Here is a 17,115-nt window from a genome sequence, read left to right as displayed (position 1 = left end):
AAACTACCAGTTCTTTACAATTGTACTTTTGTCATATAGTGAAACCGGCAACTTTTTAAGAGAGACACATTTACATGAGAGAATTAGTGAGGGCCAGGGGCATGCTAGGGGTATGAGCCTCTGAGTTCAAACCCTAGGACTACCACCAAAAAACAAAACAGCAGCAAAACAAAAAACAAAAAACCCTTAAAATCCAGTGATAAGATTATCCACAGACCAGTTACACTTCCTGTTTATTTCTTAACAGCAGCAAGAGGAACCAAAAACTACTGGAATACCATCTTTAAAATAATTACCAAAAAAACCCTGTCAACTTGAGTTGTACATTACTTTTCCAAAAAGTGCTCAAGATAAAAACATTTCAAACAAATGAAAACAGGAGAAAAATTCATCACTAAAAGACTTTCATTAGAGTGGTAGAGGTCTGGCTCAAGTGAAAGAGTACTACGCAGCAAACACAAGGCCCTGAGTTCAAACCCCAGTACCTCAAAAAACAGAAACAAAAGACTTGCCTCACTCAGAGAATACTGAGAATAATGTTACATTTCAGACAGAAGGAAAAATGTTTCCAGATGGGCTGGCATGCAAATATGAATGAGCACCAAATACTGTGGTTAAATGTAGGAACAAATCTAAACACTGAAGGTATTAGTAATGATTATGTCTAAGATGTGCTTTAAAATAATCTGGGGAGAACAGCATCAGGGTGGGGGTAGAGGGAAATATGAAATAAGATTGGGCCTATATTCATTTCAGTAAAAAAATGTATCAGTGTTATAGGGACTCATCAATCAACTTTCTTTCCTTTGTATAAGCTTGAAACTTGCCATATTAAAAACTAAACTAGCTAGATATAAGGCTCCCACCCAACTACTTGGGAAGCAGAGACTAGATGGTTACCATTGCAGCCAGCCAAGGCCAAAAGTTAGGAAGTCCTCATTTCAACCAATTAAAGTTGATGTGGTGGTGTATATCTGCCATCCTAGTTACTAGACTGAGTAGTTAACATGAACTGACAAGGTTAAAAAAAAAAGCACTAAAATTACAAAACTCTAAGAAGAAAATATGAGAGTAACCCTTCATGACTGAGGTTTGAACCAAATATTCTACAAATATTTGTATACATGACAAAGAAATTAAAAGGTGTTTTTTAAGTGAACCTCATCTAAACTATTTTTGATTTGATATATTTCTCTCTCTCTCTCTCTCTCTTTATCTCTCTCACTCTCTCTCTCTTTTTCTGATCTGAGACCTGAACTCAAACTTGGGACCTGATACTTTCACTCATTGGCCAGTGCTCTCACAACTGAGCCACACCTCATACGTTTGGTTTTAACAGCTATTGTGAATAGAGAGAAGACAATCCACAGAATGGGAGAAATATTTGCAAATCATGTGTCTGATAAAAAGAAACCTATTTGGAACACATTTTTTAAAAAATCCTTACACTTCAATATTTCAGACAGACAAAAATGCCATTTAAAAACAAGGACAAAGAGCTGAGCTCAGAGGTGAGCTCCTGTAGTACCAATTCCTCACTGAGGAGGCTGAGACAAAGGGGATCACCTGAACCCATGAATTCAAGGCCAGCCTGGGCAGCACAGTAAAACCCAGTCTTTAATTCTCCAGGTAAACTTTTGTGTATGTGTGCTAGTACGGGGCCTGAAGCACAGTACTCTTGCTTATTAGCCTTTTCTACTCCAGGTTGGCACTCTACCACTGGAGCCATACTTCCACTTGCCGTTTGTTGCTGTTAACTGGAGATGAGTTTCTCTCCGATTTGTCTGCCTAGGCTGGCTCCAAACATCTACCCTCACATCTCAGCCTCTTGAATAGGATTTCAGGCATAAGCCATTATTGTCTTTTAAATGGGAAAAGAACCAGGACATTTTTCCAAAGGAGATAAACAAAGGACTGGTAAGAAACACAACTTTGTTGCTCAACATCATTAGCCATTATAGAAATGAAAATCAAAGAGAGAACACAGCACATCTAGCAGTATGGCTATAATAAAATGATGAACAATGGCAAGTATTAACAAGGATGAAGAGAAATTGGTATACTGATATGCTACCTGCAGAAAATAAAATGGTGAAAAATGCATGGAAGGTTCTTTAAATGATTAAAAAGCTATCATTGCCATATAAGTCAATAATCTTATTACTAGGTAGAAATCCATAAGAATGGAAACACATTTATTACAAAAACTGGGTCAAGCCGGGCACCAGTGGCTCATGCCTGTAATCCTAGCTACTCAGGTGGCTGAGATCTGAGGATCATGGTTGAAACCCAGCCCGGGCAGCAAAGTCCATGAGACTCTTATCTCCAATAAACCTAGAAAAACCAGAAGTGGTGCTGTGGTGGTAAAGGACTTGCCTTGAGCTGAAGAGCTCAGGGACAGCGCCCAAGCCCAGCGTTCAAGCCCCACGACTGACAAAACAAAAACAAACAAACAAACAAAAACTTGGGTCATATTTATAGCAATAATACTCAGAATAACAAGAAAAAATAAACATTTAGCAACAGATGAACAGATGAGTAGAAAATGAACTTGACAGACAATAGAATATTATTTGGAGATAAAAAATCAAGTATTGACATCTGTGAAAATACGTTTAATGAAAGAAGTCATAAAAGTCTGCATAGTATATGATTTCAATTATATGACACTCACATATAAGCTGGGATGTTAGTTTACCTACTCTGTTAAAGAGCTTGAGTTTGACCCTCAGCACAAGGAAGAGAAAGGAAAGGGGTAGAGAGGAAGAAGGAGGAAGAGGTATAGGAAGGTACAGAATGGGTAAATCTACACAAGCAGAAAGTAGATTAGCTATTTTTAAGAGCAGCAGACAGATTAGAGAGTTTAACTGGGTAGAAACGTAGCATGAGGACTGAGTATGGTTTTCTTTCTCTTTTTTTTTTTTCTGGTGGTACTAGTACTCAAACTCAGAACCTGAAGCTCTTAGAGCTCAGCTTTCTTGCTCCTGGCTGGTACTCAACTATATGAGCCATGTCTCCAGCCCAAAGGTTTCTTTCTTAAGTGAGAAAATGTTTTAAAACTGTCAGGATGGCTACACAATTCTGTGGGTATCTCGTTTATTTACATCATACTTTACATAAGTGAATTATATGGTATACAAATTATTCTCCCAATAAAGCTATTGAATATTGGATATGTCAAATGTTATATCAAAAGTTACATCTCACATATGTGTTTTGGCAAATTTGCAAATATGTAAATACTTACTATTTATATAAGCCATATTATTTTCTTGGCGAATGAATTTAAGAGGTCCAAGATACAAAAAATCATGTGTTTTTTTTTTAACAATCTAGTTGTAGACTATAAAGTACTAAATGAGATAGCAAGCTATTAGCCATTGACAAAAACAAATATGTATTATATAGTCAACTTTTCACTATAATTTAGTCTGTACTTAACATAATCACAATGGATACCAGCATGGTAGTTTTTCATAACACTTAAACATTAAAATTTGGGGGACTGGGAAGGTGGCTCGGTGGTAGAATGTTTGCCTGGTGGTAGAATGTTTGCCTTGCGCATACAAGGTTCCATTCCTCAGCACCAAATAAACAGAAAAAGCCAGAAGTGGTAGAGTGCTGCCTTGAGCTGAAGAGCTGAGGAACAGCTCCCAGGCCCAGAGTTCAAGCCTCATGACCGCAAAAATAAATTGATTAAATAAAAACAAAATAAAATTTTTGTGGGTGTTTTGGGATTAAAGATGTGATAATAGTTAGATTTTAACTTCATTTTGTGTTTGGTTTATTTTGTACCTTACTATATAATACAAGTTGGCCTCAAACTTACAGACTTCCGGCCTCTATCCCAGAGTGCTGGAGTTACAGAAGTGTTATCATTGAGCCCAGCCAGGAGCTTAAAATTTAAAGCTCTATAAATTCTCTCATAAACTCAAAGCAAGGAAGGAGCAAAATCAAAACTTCATACCCTAATGTCCACCCACTCCTCCTCTGGCAAACAAACCAAAAAACTTCATGCTCAACACTTCCAAATATAAGGTAGGAAAAAACAACAAAAACTTCCAAAGATGTATGGGCTACTATTATCTTCATGAGAGACAGCAGAGGCTCAAAATGGGGCATTTTCCAGCTCTGAGAACCACCACCACCACCACCAAATAATAAGAGTAACTGAAAAATAATGAACTCTCTTTATAGCATGGCAGGTAAAATTGAGAAAAGAGTGTGAAAGGAATGGGTTTTGCTTTCTACACTAACACATGAGTACAAGAATTCACAACTAAGCCTTAAGAGCACAAAGCATTCCAGGCACTAAAAACTCTGATCATCAAAGTCCTTTCAAAGGGAAACTGCTAAGAACAAGATCTATGCTGAAGAGGACAGGGACAAGAGAAAAATAAAAAAAGATAAACTCAAAATGAAAGTGAGAAGAAAGGCCTGAGAAGTTATGCAGCTGGACAGCGTATTTTTAAACATAACACAAAAAGTGTATTTAGAAAGACTAATAAACCGCTGGGCGCTGGTGGCTCACACCTGTAATCCTAGCTACTCAGGAGGCTGAGATCTGAGGATCGCGGTTCAAAGCCAGCCTGGGCAGGAAAGTCCGTGAAACTCTTATCTCAAATAAACCACCAGAAAACCAGAAATGGTGTTGTAGCTCAAGTGGTAGAGTGCTAGCCTTGAGCTTAAGAGCTGAGGGACAGCGTTCAGGCCCAGAGTTCAGGCCCCACGACCGACAAAAAAATAAAAAAAAAAAGACGAACAAACTAATACCACATAAAAATGAGTAAAGGAAAATGACAGAAGTAAAACAAGATGTTATTGTAAGGAGGGAAGAAAATCAATATTAAAAATTTTTAAGAGAATCACAGGAGTGCATTGACAGTATACAGACTTGTCAAAAAAGAGATGAACACTATAAACAACTACTTCAAAACAAAATAGCAACGTGTGAGTAGCTCATGCCTATAATCCTAGCAACTCATGGGACTGAAGGCTAAAGGATGGTGAGAAAGGTCTACTGGACTCCATTTCCAAATAATCAGCAAAAAGGCAGACTGGAGATATAGCTGATATGGTAGAACACCAACCATGAACAAGCAATGCCACACAAGTGTTAGGCCCTTAGTTCAAACTCCAGCGCCAAAAAGGAGGAAGAGGAGGAGGAAGAGGACAAAGAAGAAGAGGAGGAGGAGAAGAAGGAGGCGGAAGAAGAAAACAACTTTGGACATGTGAAAGGACAACATAAATCTAAATTCCAACTATCTCAGAAATTATCCATAATCAGGTGACACAATTCAGGAAAATAATATGAAAAAAAGACCAAACTAAGGCATATATGATGGTACACACCTGGAATCCTAAGCATATAGAAGGCAGAAGAGAGTTGGACTGTAAATTCAAGGCCAAACTAGGATACATAGTGAGAACGTATAGAAAAAAAAAAATTAGGAGAGTTGTAATACTTTAGCAAAAAAGAATGTATTAAAAAGAATACAAGTTATAAAGATGAAAAAACGTGTCAAATACTGAAGACAGTTAAACAAAATCCAATATAAGTAGAATAGGTGTCCTAAAGAAGAAAAATGTAAGGAGATAGAAAAAATGAAACAATAATTGGAAAAAAAAATTCTGATACACAAACAAGAACATCTGAAACTATATAATCAAAGTGAAAAACCACATACCAAAGAATACTAATAATTAATGCACACTACAAATGAAATGAATACATACTCAAAGTTAACTGGGCATCAAGGCAAAAAAGGTCAAATGACATCAAGAATTTAAAAAGCAGACTGTCTTCAGGCTTTGCTCATCTGTAGTATTTACACAAAATAATGGAGTGACATGATTTAGATACCCAAGGAAAGAAAATGCCAGCCAAGGTCTTTGTATCCACCAATCTAACTTCAGGCAGTCAGGCTACAGATGAATTGTTTTCAACATTCTAGAACTTAAGAAACAGTTCCCACAAGCCCTCCTTGGAAATCTACTAAACTTCAAGAATCCAAAATTATATATACATTGTTGCTTATATCAAAAGGTAAGGTGTTCCAAATGGATAGTTACAGAAACCAGACTAAAAGAACAAGGAGGGCATATAGTATGTAATGATGCTATATTCTGATCCTATAGATGTAGCATCCTATGACAAACCCTATAGACATAGACAAGTAATTTTTAAATAGTGGGATAAAAATTATTCGATGACATCTTAGTTTTATTTTGGCAGCCAAGCCTGGCAGAGCCTGTGAGACTTGGGCCAAGGCAAGTTATTGCCAAAACACAGCTAAGACAAAGCCTATGAGAGCCTGTATCAATGGGCAAAAGCCAATGATCAAGAAAGCAACTTGTTATGCACAGTGGGAAGGAATAAACAAGTGGGAATCATGATTCTCATTGTCAGAGAACAAGAATAGGCACAAGGGGAAGGAAAATACTAGAATGAACTCTGTGGTACTGGATTGAAAAAGGAGGTGTGGATGTGTGAGTTACAGATACCTGAGTACGGGAACATTACTATAGCAACTGAATGTATGGGTAGGCCAACATTGAAACAAATATAATATACATATAAAATACATATACATACATATGTATACATGCTTATGCACAGTTACCTATTCTACCCACTTACAGGGCCAGAAGCAATGACCTTTCTATAGAAATGAGCTTATCTAGTGTCTACATGTTTCTAAATGTCATTGTCCACTAAAAAGAGTCAGGCTCTCTGGGAAAGTAGCTATTCCTAGGACAGATAAATTAAGTCGTAAAATTGGTTTGTGCTAGAAATTAAGGTCAAGGAATAAAGCCATTTCAGGAGATACAAGAGCCAGCTTGAAGGAGTGCCCACTGTCTACATCTGAGCATAAAAATGAGTAAGGATAAGAACAGACAGGAATCTGTGAATCCACACCATTAAGACTAACTAAATGTAGAAGGAATGATAAAAAAAAAAAAAAAAAACAACTATCATTTGGAAACTACCAGAAATTAATTCATGAAAGACTCATCTGTGAGTAACTACAAGGAGATGGTGAAAGTTTGTTGAGGAACAGGGCATTTACATTGTCAAGGGACATCCTCAGAAAATCTTTCATAATTACAATTCAAAAGAGAATCACCTTTATAGTAGGAAATCTTGGCAATCATCAACTTTACTAAGAGATCAAAGTAATCAGACTAATAAGGACCAACTCAAAACTCATGTCTCCTGGTACATTAACACTTCACTCCTTATGGTATTCTTAACAAATAAATGAGAAGTATCAAATAGAAATTGATGGCAATTCCATAAAATAACTGGGTTATTATGCTCATCAAAAATGCCAAAGTCAAGAAAAAAACGACAAATTCAGAAGAAAACATATCAAAACACAGCATGTGCTTTTAAATCTGAGAACACCAGCAGAGTTTTCAAATGGGTTGCATTTAGGAAAATCCTAATTTTGATGACTGTCCTGTGGTTATGTTCAGGAGTCCTTGTCTTAGAAAACACACATGAATTATTCAGGGATAATGTGGTACATCAGGTCCATAACTACACTTAATTGGTTCGGGGAAAAACTCAAAAAGTAAAGAACAAATTGTAGAATTTCAGTTTGCTTAAGTGAACGGTATATGGGAATATTCTTTGTATACAGTCTGCATTAACACTTACAGTCACACACGGCGTAACAATAGGGACATCTCCTAAGAAAAGTATCATCAGACCATCTTGCCATTTTGCAGGAACATGAGGGCAGGCAGACAAATTCACATCATGGTGTAGTATAGCCTTGAGGGCCCACCACTACATATGCAGTCCATCACTGATACTGTGCTATAGATAATTAAAATGGGAAAGTAGGGAGCATAGATGAGTTAGTACTGACAAGATACCACTTTGAACCTATTTGTACATGGCAACATAAATCAAATAAGTAATCATGATATATCTGTAATTTCCTATGTCTTCAAGAACTAAGACTAACAATACAGGCCAAACTACTAAGTATAGAAAATTACTATAGCTTCTAAAGAAGAGGGACAGAAATATAAGCTAAGAAAGTTTCAGCAAAAACTCTAAAGGGCTGGGAAGGTGGCTCAGTGGTAGAGTGCTTGCCTTGTATGCATGAGGTCCTGGGTTCGATTCCTCAGCACCACATAAGCAGAAAAAGCTGGAAGTGGCACTGTGGCTCAAGTGGTAGAGTGCTAGCCTTGAGCTGAAGAGCTCAGGGACAGTGCCCAGGCCAAGTTCAGGCCTCAGGACCGACAACAAAACAAAACAAAACTCTGAAGTATTCAATTTGAATTGAAAATAATAGTATAAAATCAGAAGCTATTGATTCTTAAGAGAAAATACACTTATTTCCTAATTCTTATGCAAGGAAAAGTCCTCAAATAATGAATGCTCTAGCAGCCTATCCATGGTGCTGAGATATCCCTTCCATCAACAGAAACCAAGCTTATTAGAGATGAGGTTAACTCTAGTACAAGCAATGGGGCCTGAATCATTTTCTAATACCAAAAAGCAAAGGACCTATTAAAGACTACTGAATGTGTGATTAAAACATTCAGGAAGGCCTGGGTCAATTGATAGAGTGCTAGCCAATGAGCAAAACCATCAGATACCAAGTTCAAGTCTGGATCCTGAACCAAAAAAACAGACTCAGGAACTAGGATAAAGGGCTTCCACCGACCAAAGACCTAAAAAGTCACAGCTACCTATTTTTAGAGAAAGAAAGGGACCCTGCTTCTTTCCTTGAAATCTGATTAAAACAATTCAGCATTTACTGTGATTATCCTATAAACCATAAAACGAGTAGAAGAAATGGCTCTGAATACAAGTTTTTCAACTAACATGAAGAAATCACTTTCTAAAGGTTCTACAGGCAGACATGAGACTGCTTCTATTTAACATGTAAAAGGTGACCAAGAAAATCTTATGTGTGCTATTTGTGCCTTTTCATTCTCAGCATAAATAAGGTCATAAATAAGGTCTCTCGAGTTCTTCTCTACATCATCTGTTAGCTGCTGAATGCGACTAGGAGATTTTTAGGAATTATGATACTGAAAATTTCCTTACAACTGTAGACACAGAGGCTTTCTGCCAACTAGAGCTGAGTGTGCATGCTCAACTTTGCACTGAACACTCTGATTCTACCAGGTTGAGATCTGAATAAATTCTATTTCTGAGGCTCAAAATCCAGTGTCATCAGGAAAGCTTTCCGTATTAACTACTGAAGAAAATGTCTGAGAAGGTAACTTTGGACTACTCTTACTAAATAACCATGAAAAAAATCATTTAAAAATCACTTTTAAAAATCACTTAAAAAATCACACCATTTTTGTATATTTAATTCATTGTTCTAGCTCCCTAGCTGTCTCATCAGTTTTGTTTTCGACAGTACTGGGGCTTGAACTCAAGGCCTTGTACTCAACTAGGTAGATGCTCTTAATGCTGAGCCACACCTCCAGAACTAATTTTTGCTGATTTTTCTTGAAATAGAGCCTTCCTTTCTGCCTGGGTGTGTGCTTAGGCCCGACTCACCTATATTGATCTTCTCCTTGTAGTTATCATAACAAATTCATGCCACCCCACCCAATTCCTCATGAGAGGTTGGGGGAGGGGAAGGGGGATCCTCTCAAACTTTCCTGCCCAGGCTGGTCTCAAATTTCAATCCTCCAAACCTCAGCCTCCCAAGTTGCTTTGAACTCCAAGGCTCAATCCCAGTAGTTTTGCCATAGCAATAAACTATCCAAGTATCTTTGTCATGTAATAATACATGACACTGTTAACAACAAGAAAGATAATCACAACAATCTTGTGAGATTACACATAAGAGAAATGAGGCTGAGACTAGAAGGGTGAATGACAGAATGGAAACACTGTTATATCTACCAGATACTTAATTTTCCTCTAATGTGAACTCCATGAAACAAGGGCTTTACTATTCACTGCACCCCAAGAAAATTGCCTGGCACAGCTAAACAAATGAATCCCCTTTTATAGATAAAGAAATTAAGGCTCAAGGGTCATACTATTAATATTTCTTTCCTTAATTTTAACACCTGAATTAGTCTATTAACTAAAATCTGCAAATCATTTGGAATCACTTAACGATTATATGGAATTATTTTGAATGTATAATCTATAAGCACTAAATTTTAATGAAATATATTTTTTAAAAGAATAGAATATCTTAAGAGTGAGTGTGCACCTGTAATCACAGCTATGTGGGAAGCAATAGGAAGGTGGATCTGGACTGGGTTCAAGGCAAGTGCTGGACAAAAAAGACAGGACCCAACCAGAAGACACAGGAGAAAACAGGGTTGGGAGCATGACTCAACTGGTAGAGGGCTTTCCTAGCAAGCAGAAGGCCCTGAGTTCAATCTCTAGAACAAAAGAGAAAAAAAAATTAGCTCTATCCTTCAAACTGTCCTCCAATTACTACAAAAAAATAAAATAAAATGTTACAATAACAATGCAAATAAGGCATTAAAACAACAAGAATATATCCCTACCAAAACCTACCTTATTTTCTGACTAATGACATTACTATACCAGAATATTTAGATTTCCTCACTGGTGGTTAATCCACACATATTAACACTTTCAAACCTAAATCAAAACTTTGTAACATTTGAAATTTATACAATTCAAGAAATCCACTGAAACAAGCACACTAAAATGACATACTCAACTAAAATATGGAAAGCATCAATGTCCTACATCTATTTAGAGACTGCTTTTTCCTCAAGGAAAACTGCCACCAATTAAAATTTTTTTTATCAGTAAGACTTCTTTCTTGCCTGACAAGAGTAAAACTTTAAGGGGGCAAAAATCTTGGAACTTAGCTAGAATCTGGTCTCATGCTTTTCTATTCCCTTAATTGTACAAAAAATGGAAATCATAATGTAGTATGTTCTCTTGTGTTAATACAGGAGATCTGAAGGACCACCAACAACTTTCTGAGTTATAAGAGTATGGTAATTGTCAAAACTAAGTGGAATTCTGGGATAAAAATTTTAAATCTCATTGTAAAACGGTTCTAATCCCTTCTACACTAAACCTTTTATCAAGATCTTTACAAATGTCCTATCTAGATCTTTCCTCTCTTGAATTCTTAAATCCAATAAGTGTTTTCTGAGAATATTCTAAGTAAAATATACTCTTCAAAGTACTTGCAAGTTAGCTTTATTTCAGGTCACATCAACTGTATGATGACATCTTCACTTTGTATATAATTAAAGCTTAGAAAAGCAAAGTAACTTGTCCTGATTATAAAGATGTTAGAGACAAAATGCATCCGAATTAAGGCTTTTAGACTACTCCACTATAAGACCCTATCACTTTTATTGGTGATTACATGCATCCTTATAGCACATTTGTACCATTAGCTCTCACTCTTACATTGGTGTTTTAATAGCAACAACTGGTGTGAGTTCATATTTCAGTGTCTTACAAAATGGTTCAAGTTGTTTACATGATAGAAATAGGATAGGCTGTGTAAGTCTGGACCCCTTAAAAAAAATCTCAAATCCTCACAATTATTTACTATTAAGTATTAACCCATTTAATCCTCACAGAGCACCAAGGAGATAGTACATTGTCTCCTCTACTAAAGTGAAAAAAAACAAAGACTAAAGAGTTTGTCTAATTTAAGTAAGTATTCTTAGGTGGTTATGAGCCAGGCCTCAAGTTAAGTCATTCTTTATGGAGTGTCTACTTGTTTAATGTTAAAACTGTATCTCTACGACTAGATAACAACTAAATGAAATCATAAATGCATACAGTAGGGGTACCCCAATATGATTTCTTGGATATGACACCAAAAACAGAAAACAAAGAAAGAGGCAAATAAAACTTTAAAACTTTTAATCAGCAAATGACACAATCATCAGCATAGCGAAAAGACAACTTACAGAATGGGAGTAAATAGCACCAAATTATATAAACATCTGATATGTAAGAATTTTTTTTTAAAAAATCTCAAAAACTGCCTGATTTCTACAAATGGCCAGAAGGAAGGTGAAAAAAAAATTGTTCAACATCACTCATTATCAGAGAAATACAAATCAAAAGCAAAATGAGATATCACCTCCTATTGAAGTTGCTATCCTGAAAACAAACAAAAGCCAGAAATTGTCAGGGAAGACGGTTTAAAAGGAGAACCCTTGAGTGCTCTGTTGATAGGAATATAAAATGGTGCAGCAGTTGTGGAAAACAGTATGGTGGTTCCTCAAAAGTTAAAATTAGAATCACTACATAATCCAGCAACCCCCTCTTGTGGGTGTATATCCAGAATTCAAAGCAGGATCTTTGCACTCACACTTAGTAGCAAGATTCACATTATTCTAGCCAAGTGTTTTAAGAACCCAAATGTCCAGTGACAGATGGATAGGAAAATACAATGTGGACACAGCTAGATACATATGCACACATATATAAATATATGTAATAAATATGTAGATAACATACAAATGGAATATTACTCAGCATTTAAAATAAAGGAAATCTGTCACATGGTACAAAATGGATGAAGCTAAGTAAATAAGCAGTCACAGAAGTGCTGTACAATTGATTCTACTTGCATCAGGTATATAAAATAAACAAAAAACTTGAAAGTATAATTTTGTAATTGTCATGGCTTGGGAAAGGGTGTGGGAGTTAGATGGTAATTTAGTTGGTAGTTTCAGAGTTAAAAGGTACAGAAGACCTCCCGCACAACAATGTGAACAAGCTTACCACCATTAAATGATATGCCTGAAGTCCAGCTACGATGGTAAAATTTGTTGCCTTTATTACAATTAAAAATATTAGCTTTCTTTTCTTTCACTTCTTTTCCTGTTCCTGGATACAGTGCCTTAGAGCTAATGTAAAGGGATAGAATAATGTAAAGGGACCAAGGGTTTCCACAATGTAAGAGAGGGGGAAGGGAGAGAGAAAAACAGAAGAGAGGGGAGGAGAGGAGAGGAAATGAGAGAGAGAGAGAGAGAGAGAGAGAGAGAAAGGCAACGAAGTGAAACAGGGAGCTCCACATTCTCATTTAACCTCCTTAATCTGGGAATACTTTGAACCTGAAGCAAAACGTTACCCTATTGAAAGGGCAATGGTGTAGTGGCTAAAGGCATTTTGGATCTAAAAGCTCAGCCACTCCTCCGGCTTTGCCACTTAATGTGTGACCTTGGGTAAGATATTTTCCTTCCTTCCTTTCTTCATTCATTCATTCATTCATCTAAGTCCTGATCAAACGAATCCTCTACATAAGACTGATCTGAGAAATTAATGAGATAATTCACACAACATGCCAAGAACTCTTGGCACTTTGTGAGTGTTCCAATGTTCACTGTATTACTTTGAAGTCTGGATAGTAGGACAATGAATAAGATGAATTCAACTAATTCCTTATGTCTTAAGAGATGTATTTACCTAATTTGTTGATGATTATGGTGCTAGCAAGTCAGAGAGCATTTGGCAAATCATTAGAAACTCTTGATCGTTCTTGCCAAACGTGTGCTCCTGTCTTTAGAGGGCTCTGCCTCTCCCTCCCAGGGAAAAGCAATGTCATCTCAGGTATTCCAAGATGTTTGCTTTGGGAACAGTGTTCTACAGAATCCGGAGACGGTGAGACCTGAGGCTGGCCCCCGGAGGGCCGGGTCCTCTCCCCTCCGAGGGGCCTGGGCACTCTGGGGGGAGGGGATGGGAACGCGAGGTGGGGGGACACCCAGCCCCCCACACGCAAAGCTGCCAGGACCCCACCTGACAAGTCTCCTCTGGGCCGGCTGGGGGCGAGACGGAGGGGGGGCGGCGGCGGGGTGGGGGCGCTGGCGGGGGCGGCGGGAGGAGGGCGGGCCGGGGCGGGGAGGGGCGCGGGGGCTCACCGCGGGCCGCGGGCAGCGGGTACAGCTTCTCGGCCTTCTGCAGGAAGCGCTGGGCCTTGTCGCGGTTGCCGGCCTCCAGGGCCTCCCGGGCGATCTGGACACATTTCTCCGCCTCATCCCGGTTCCCCTCCATGGCGGGCGCCGTCTTCCGCTTCCTCCGGTAGCGCAGCTACGCGGGGAGAAGCCGCCGCCGCGGCGGAGGAGGCGAGGCGGGCCCGGGAGGGGGCGTGCGGCGGCGGCGGCGGCGGCGGGGCGGCGAGCGGGGCGGAGCGCAGGGCCCCGCGGCGGAGGCCCGGCCTCGCAGCTCCTCCTCCTGCCCGCGGCCTCCCCGCCCCCCGCGGGCAGCGACCGCGCGAGCCGCAGCCCTCCGGGCCCCGGACCCAGCTCCGGCCGGGCAGGCTGGGCGGGGCGAGGGCGGGGCTCCGCGGGGCGGGGACCCGCCGCCGGCCTCGCTCCGGAGCGCCGCGAACCTTGACCTCCGCCGCTGGCGGGCGGGAGGACCGGGCCCCGGGGCCTCGCGACTCCCCGGTGGAGGGCCCCGCCCGCCGGGCGCCCCGCGGGCTGGGACCCTGACCCCTTTCCCCACCTGCCGACCCGGCGCACTCGCGTGCAATCTGCAATTCCGGTGAAGAACTAGAGCGGCACCCAAGTAACCTGCACCTCCACCTTCCATGTTTACCGTCGCCTCAGGGAAACACCGGGTCACCTCTGGGAGGAACTCAACTGTCTAGAAATGCCCACGAATTCTTTGAAAGAGCAACTAGGTGCAATCTGTGGCCCCTGTGAAGGTGTGGATATGTTCATAAACTTAAAACCTATACAACTTGCCTGACCCCAGTGTCAAATGAACCACTTGACCCAACCCAGCATCAAATCTTACAAGTTATGCTATTATTCAGCTACTACCATTACACAGTAGGAATCCCAAATCTGTTTTTAAAAAGGGACCAGTATACCCCGTGCTCAGTATTTTGATTTCAAGCAGTGTACCAAGTCTACACTGACCATCTGTTCTGCAGAGGTGGCTATATTCAGGACTTCCCCACCTGCCCAGGTGCACTAGTCAGATGATTAGTATAATGCTACCTGTCACAAATGGCCAATAGGCCACTGGACAAACACCTACCAACCATCTCTACTCCAGCATCTAATGTTCTAACAGTTCTATTATAAAGTATCTTAAAATTGTGCTTGGATTATCTGGCTTTATCTACAAATTAACTTGTTTAATTCCTAAGTAGATGTACTTAGTTCTTATTATGATGAGACCTTCAAAAGAAGTAAGTTTGTTACAATCAAACAAGTTTAAAGCCACTACTTTGGGATATGACCTTTATTGAGCTTATCCACTGGAGTGGAAATAATGTCTGTACAAAACCAAATGTTGTTACTATAACTTCTGCATCACAATTAAAATCCAAACAGTTTTTTAAAAACAGTTAACTCAATCAAAACCCACTACTTCAGAATCAATAGCTTCTTTGAAGCCACAGTAACACTTAAATATGGTTAAGACTCGAATGCAGAAATTTGGTTGGTTGGAAAGCTAATTAAACTTTCAACCTGCTCAAATAGAATTACAAAAAGGCAAAATTGTGTTTTTTCACAGAGATACAGTCCACTGGAATCACCAACACTGGACAGCTGTTAAGAGTATTTAGAGTCCTGAGATAACAAGGAATCCAGGCATCCTTTAGACAGTCTTCTGTTGTCCTTTCTTCCCAATAAGAGACTTGTGGATGTGGGGGATGACACCTAGAAGAGTGACAGGGATTAATTCTATTTTTCACTGTATCTACATTTTAAAGTCACAATACATGAAATCAAGACAGCGTATGATGCAACCTATATCTTTTAGAAGTACCAACTTCTAATATAAAGAAAAAGTTACATAAACCAGATCCCACGTATCCATCAAAAAAACCTAATGGAAATTAAAAGATTTTGTCTGCCCTTTTCTAAAGGAACTTAAAAGTCGCTGTAAATTACGTACCACCACCAGCAATGGTAGCCTTGATGAGAGAGTCCAATTCTTCATCTCCACGAATAGCAAGTTGCAAGTGACGAGGGGTAATGCGCTTTACCTTTAAATCTTTTGATGCATTTCCTGCCAACTCAAGTACCTAGAAGGCAGAATCCCATCGGTCTTCCGGGTACCCTACTGCCAAGAACTAAAGCCCACAATCAACCCTTAAGGAATGCAAATCCATACCCAAGCCTTCGCCTCCCACTACCTGAATGGGCCGGATTTGCAAACGCTATTCAGGAGGCACGCAATTACAATTCCAAGAGCAGCAGACCCGGGCTGGGTGGGCTCCCCTGAGCTCCCCCTAGCGTCCGCACCCGTCTCGCCGCCGCTTCGGGTCTGCGAGTTTTCTTGCATCACTTTCCTTCCCTCTCACCGCTCGCTTCCCCCCCCCCCCAGCCCCCCACAACCCCCAAACCTCCTCCAGATTACGGGCAGAGGCACCCCCGTACCTCAGCGGTGAGATACTCCAGGATGGCTGCGCTGTACACAGCGGCGGTCGCTCCCACACGTCCGTGGCTGGTTGTCCTAGATTTCAGATGTCGATGAATACGGCCAACTGGGAACTTCAAAAAAAAAAAGGCAAACACGAATGCACAACGCGATTGAGTCCCAAGATGGGGAGCTCACCAGCGCGCCCAGGCGAGGGGCACGGACCGCGGCGCTGCGACGCGCCCGTACGCACGTGATCGGGGGGGGGGACCCCCCCATGGCCCCCGATTTTACCAGAATGATCAATCGGCAGGCCGGGGTGGGGGGGGGGTGCACGCCCGCCCGGGCCAAACGCCCATCGGGAGAGCTCGGGATCAACGAGGGGAAAAAAAAAAAAAAGAGGATGCGAAGACACAAACGCCACGATTCGCCGACTGCAGGCGCCCGGCCACCTACCTGCAAGCCGGCTCTCTGCGAGCGGGAAACCGCCTTTGTCTTGGCCTTTCCGGAGTCCTTCCCAGCCTTACCACCAGCCTGCGGCGGCGCGGACGCCCGAGCGCGGAGGAGGAACGGGAGAAATCTACGATTACCCCAGGGCGGCCCGGCCCGGCCCGCCCCTCCCCCACGGCGAGCGCGTCCCGGGCGCCCGCGCGCGCCCCCGCGCGCGCCCCCGCGCCCGCGCCTGCGCCCGCGCGCGCGCGCCCCCGCCCCGCCGGGGTCTTCGGCCCGCCGCGCGCCGCCAAGGGCGACCCCGCCCGCCGGCCCCCGCCGCCGCGGCCGCGCGCCGC

At 41.1% G+C, this 17,115-nt stretch overlaps 2 protein-coding genes across 5 annotated transcripts in view; both read right to left on the bottom strand.

The window, feature by feature from the left end:
- Dnajb14 (DnaJ heat shock protein family (Hsp40) member B14) overlaps positions 1-14,104 on the bottom strand; it is a 52,218-nt gene extending 38,114 nt beyond the window's left edge. For 3 of the 4 annotated variants that reach the window (XR_006151091.1, XM_042701788.1, XM_042701789.1), the window contains exon 1: positions 13,870-14,104. Coding sequence is in view for 3 of the 4 variants with exons in the window: in XM_042701788.1 (XP_042557722.1) it covers positions 13,870-14,002 (133 nt within the window). In the remaining variant the exon portion in view is untranslated. The remainder of the gene's footprint in view (positions 1-13,869) is intronic. The other variant, XM_042701790.1, reaches the window with a different exon arrangement.
- A 1,080-nt stretch (positions 14,105-15,184) lies between these two features.
- LOC122127187 (histone H2A.Z) overlaps positions 15,185-17,115 on the bottom strand; it is a 2,392-nt gene continuing 461 nt past the window's right edge. The window contains exons 2-5 of the mRNA XM_042701798.1: positions 16,784-16,861; positions 16,348-16,461; positions 15,863-15,992; positions 15,185-15,624 (exon numbers count right to left, since the gene is read on the bottom strand). Coding sequence (XP_042557732.1) covers positions 15,563-15,624; positions 15,863-15,992; positions 16,348-16,461; positions 16,784-16,861 — 384 coding nt within the window. The 3' untranslated portion in view covers positions 15,185-15,562. The remainder of the gene's footprint in view (positions 15,625-15,862; positions 15,993-16,347; positions 16,462-16,783; positions 16,862-17,115) is intronic.

The sequence above is a fragment of the Dipodomys spectabilis genome, unplaced genomic scaffold, assembly GCF_019054845.1.
Source record: "Dipodomys spectabilis isolate Male_0828 unplaced genomic scaffold, ASM1905484v1 ptg000297l, whole genome shotgun sequence".
Lineage (NCBI taxonomy): Eukaryota > Metazoa > Chordata > Mammalia > Rodentia > Heteromyidae > Dipodomys > Dipodomys spectabilis.
The sequence above is the reverse complement of the archived record's forward strand: the minus strand, read 5'-3'. Positions and strand labels throughout refer to the sequence as shown.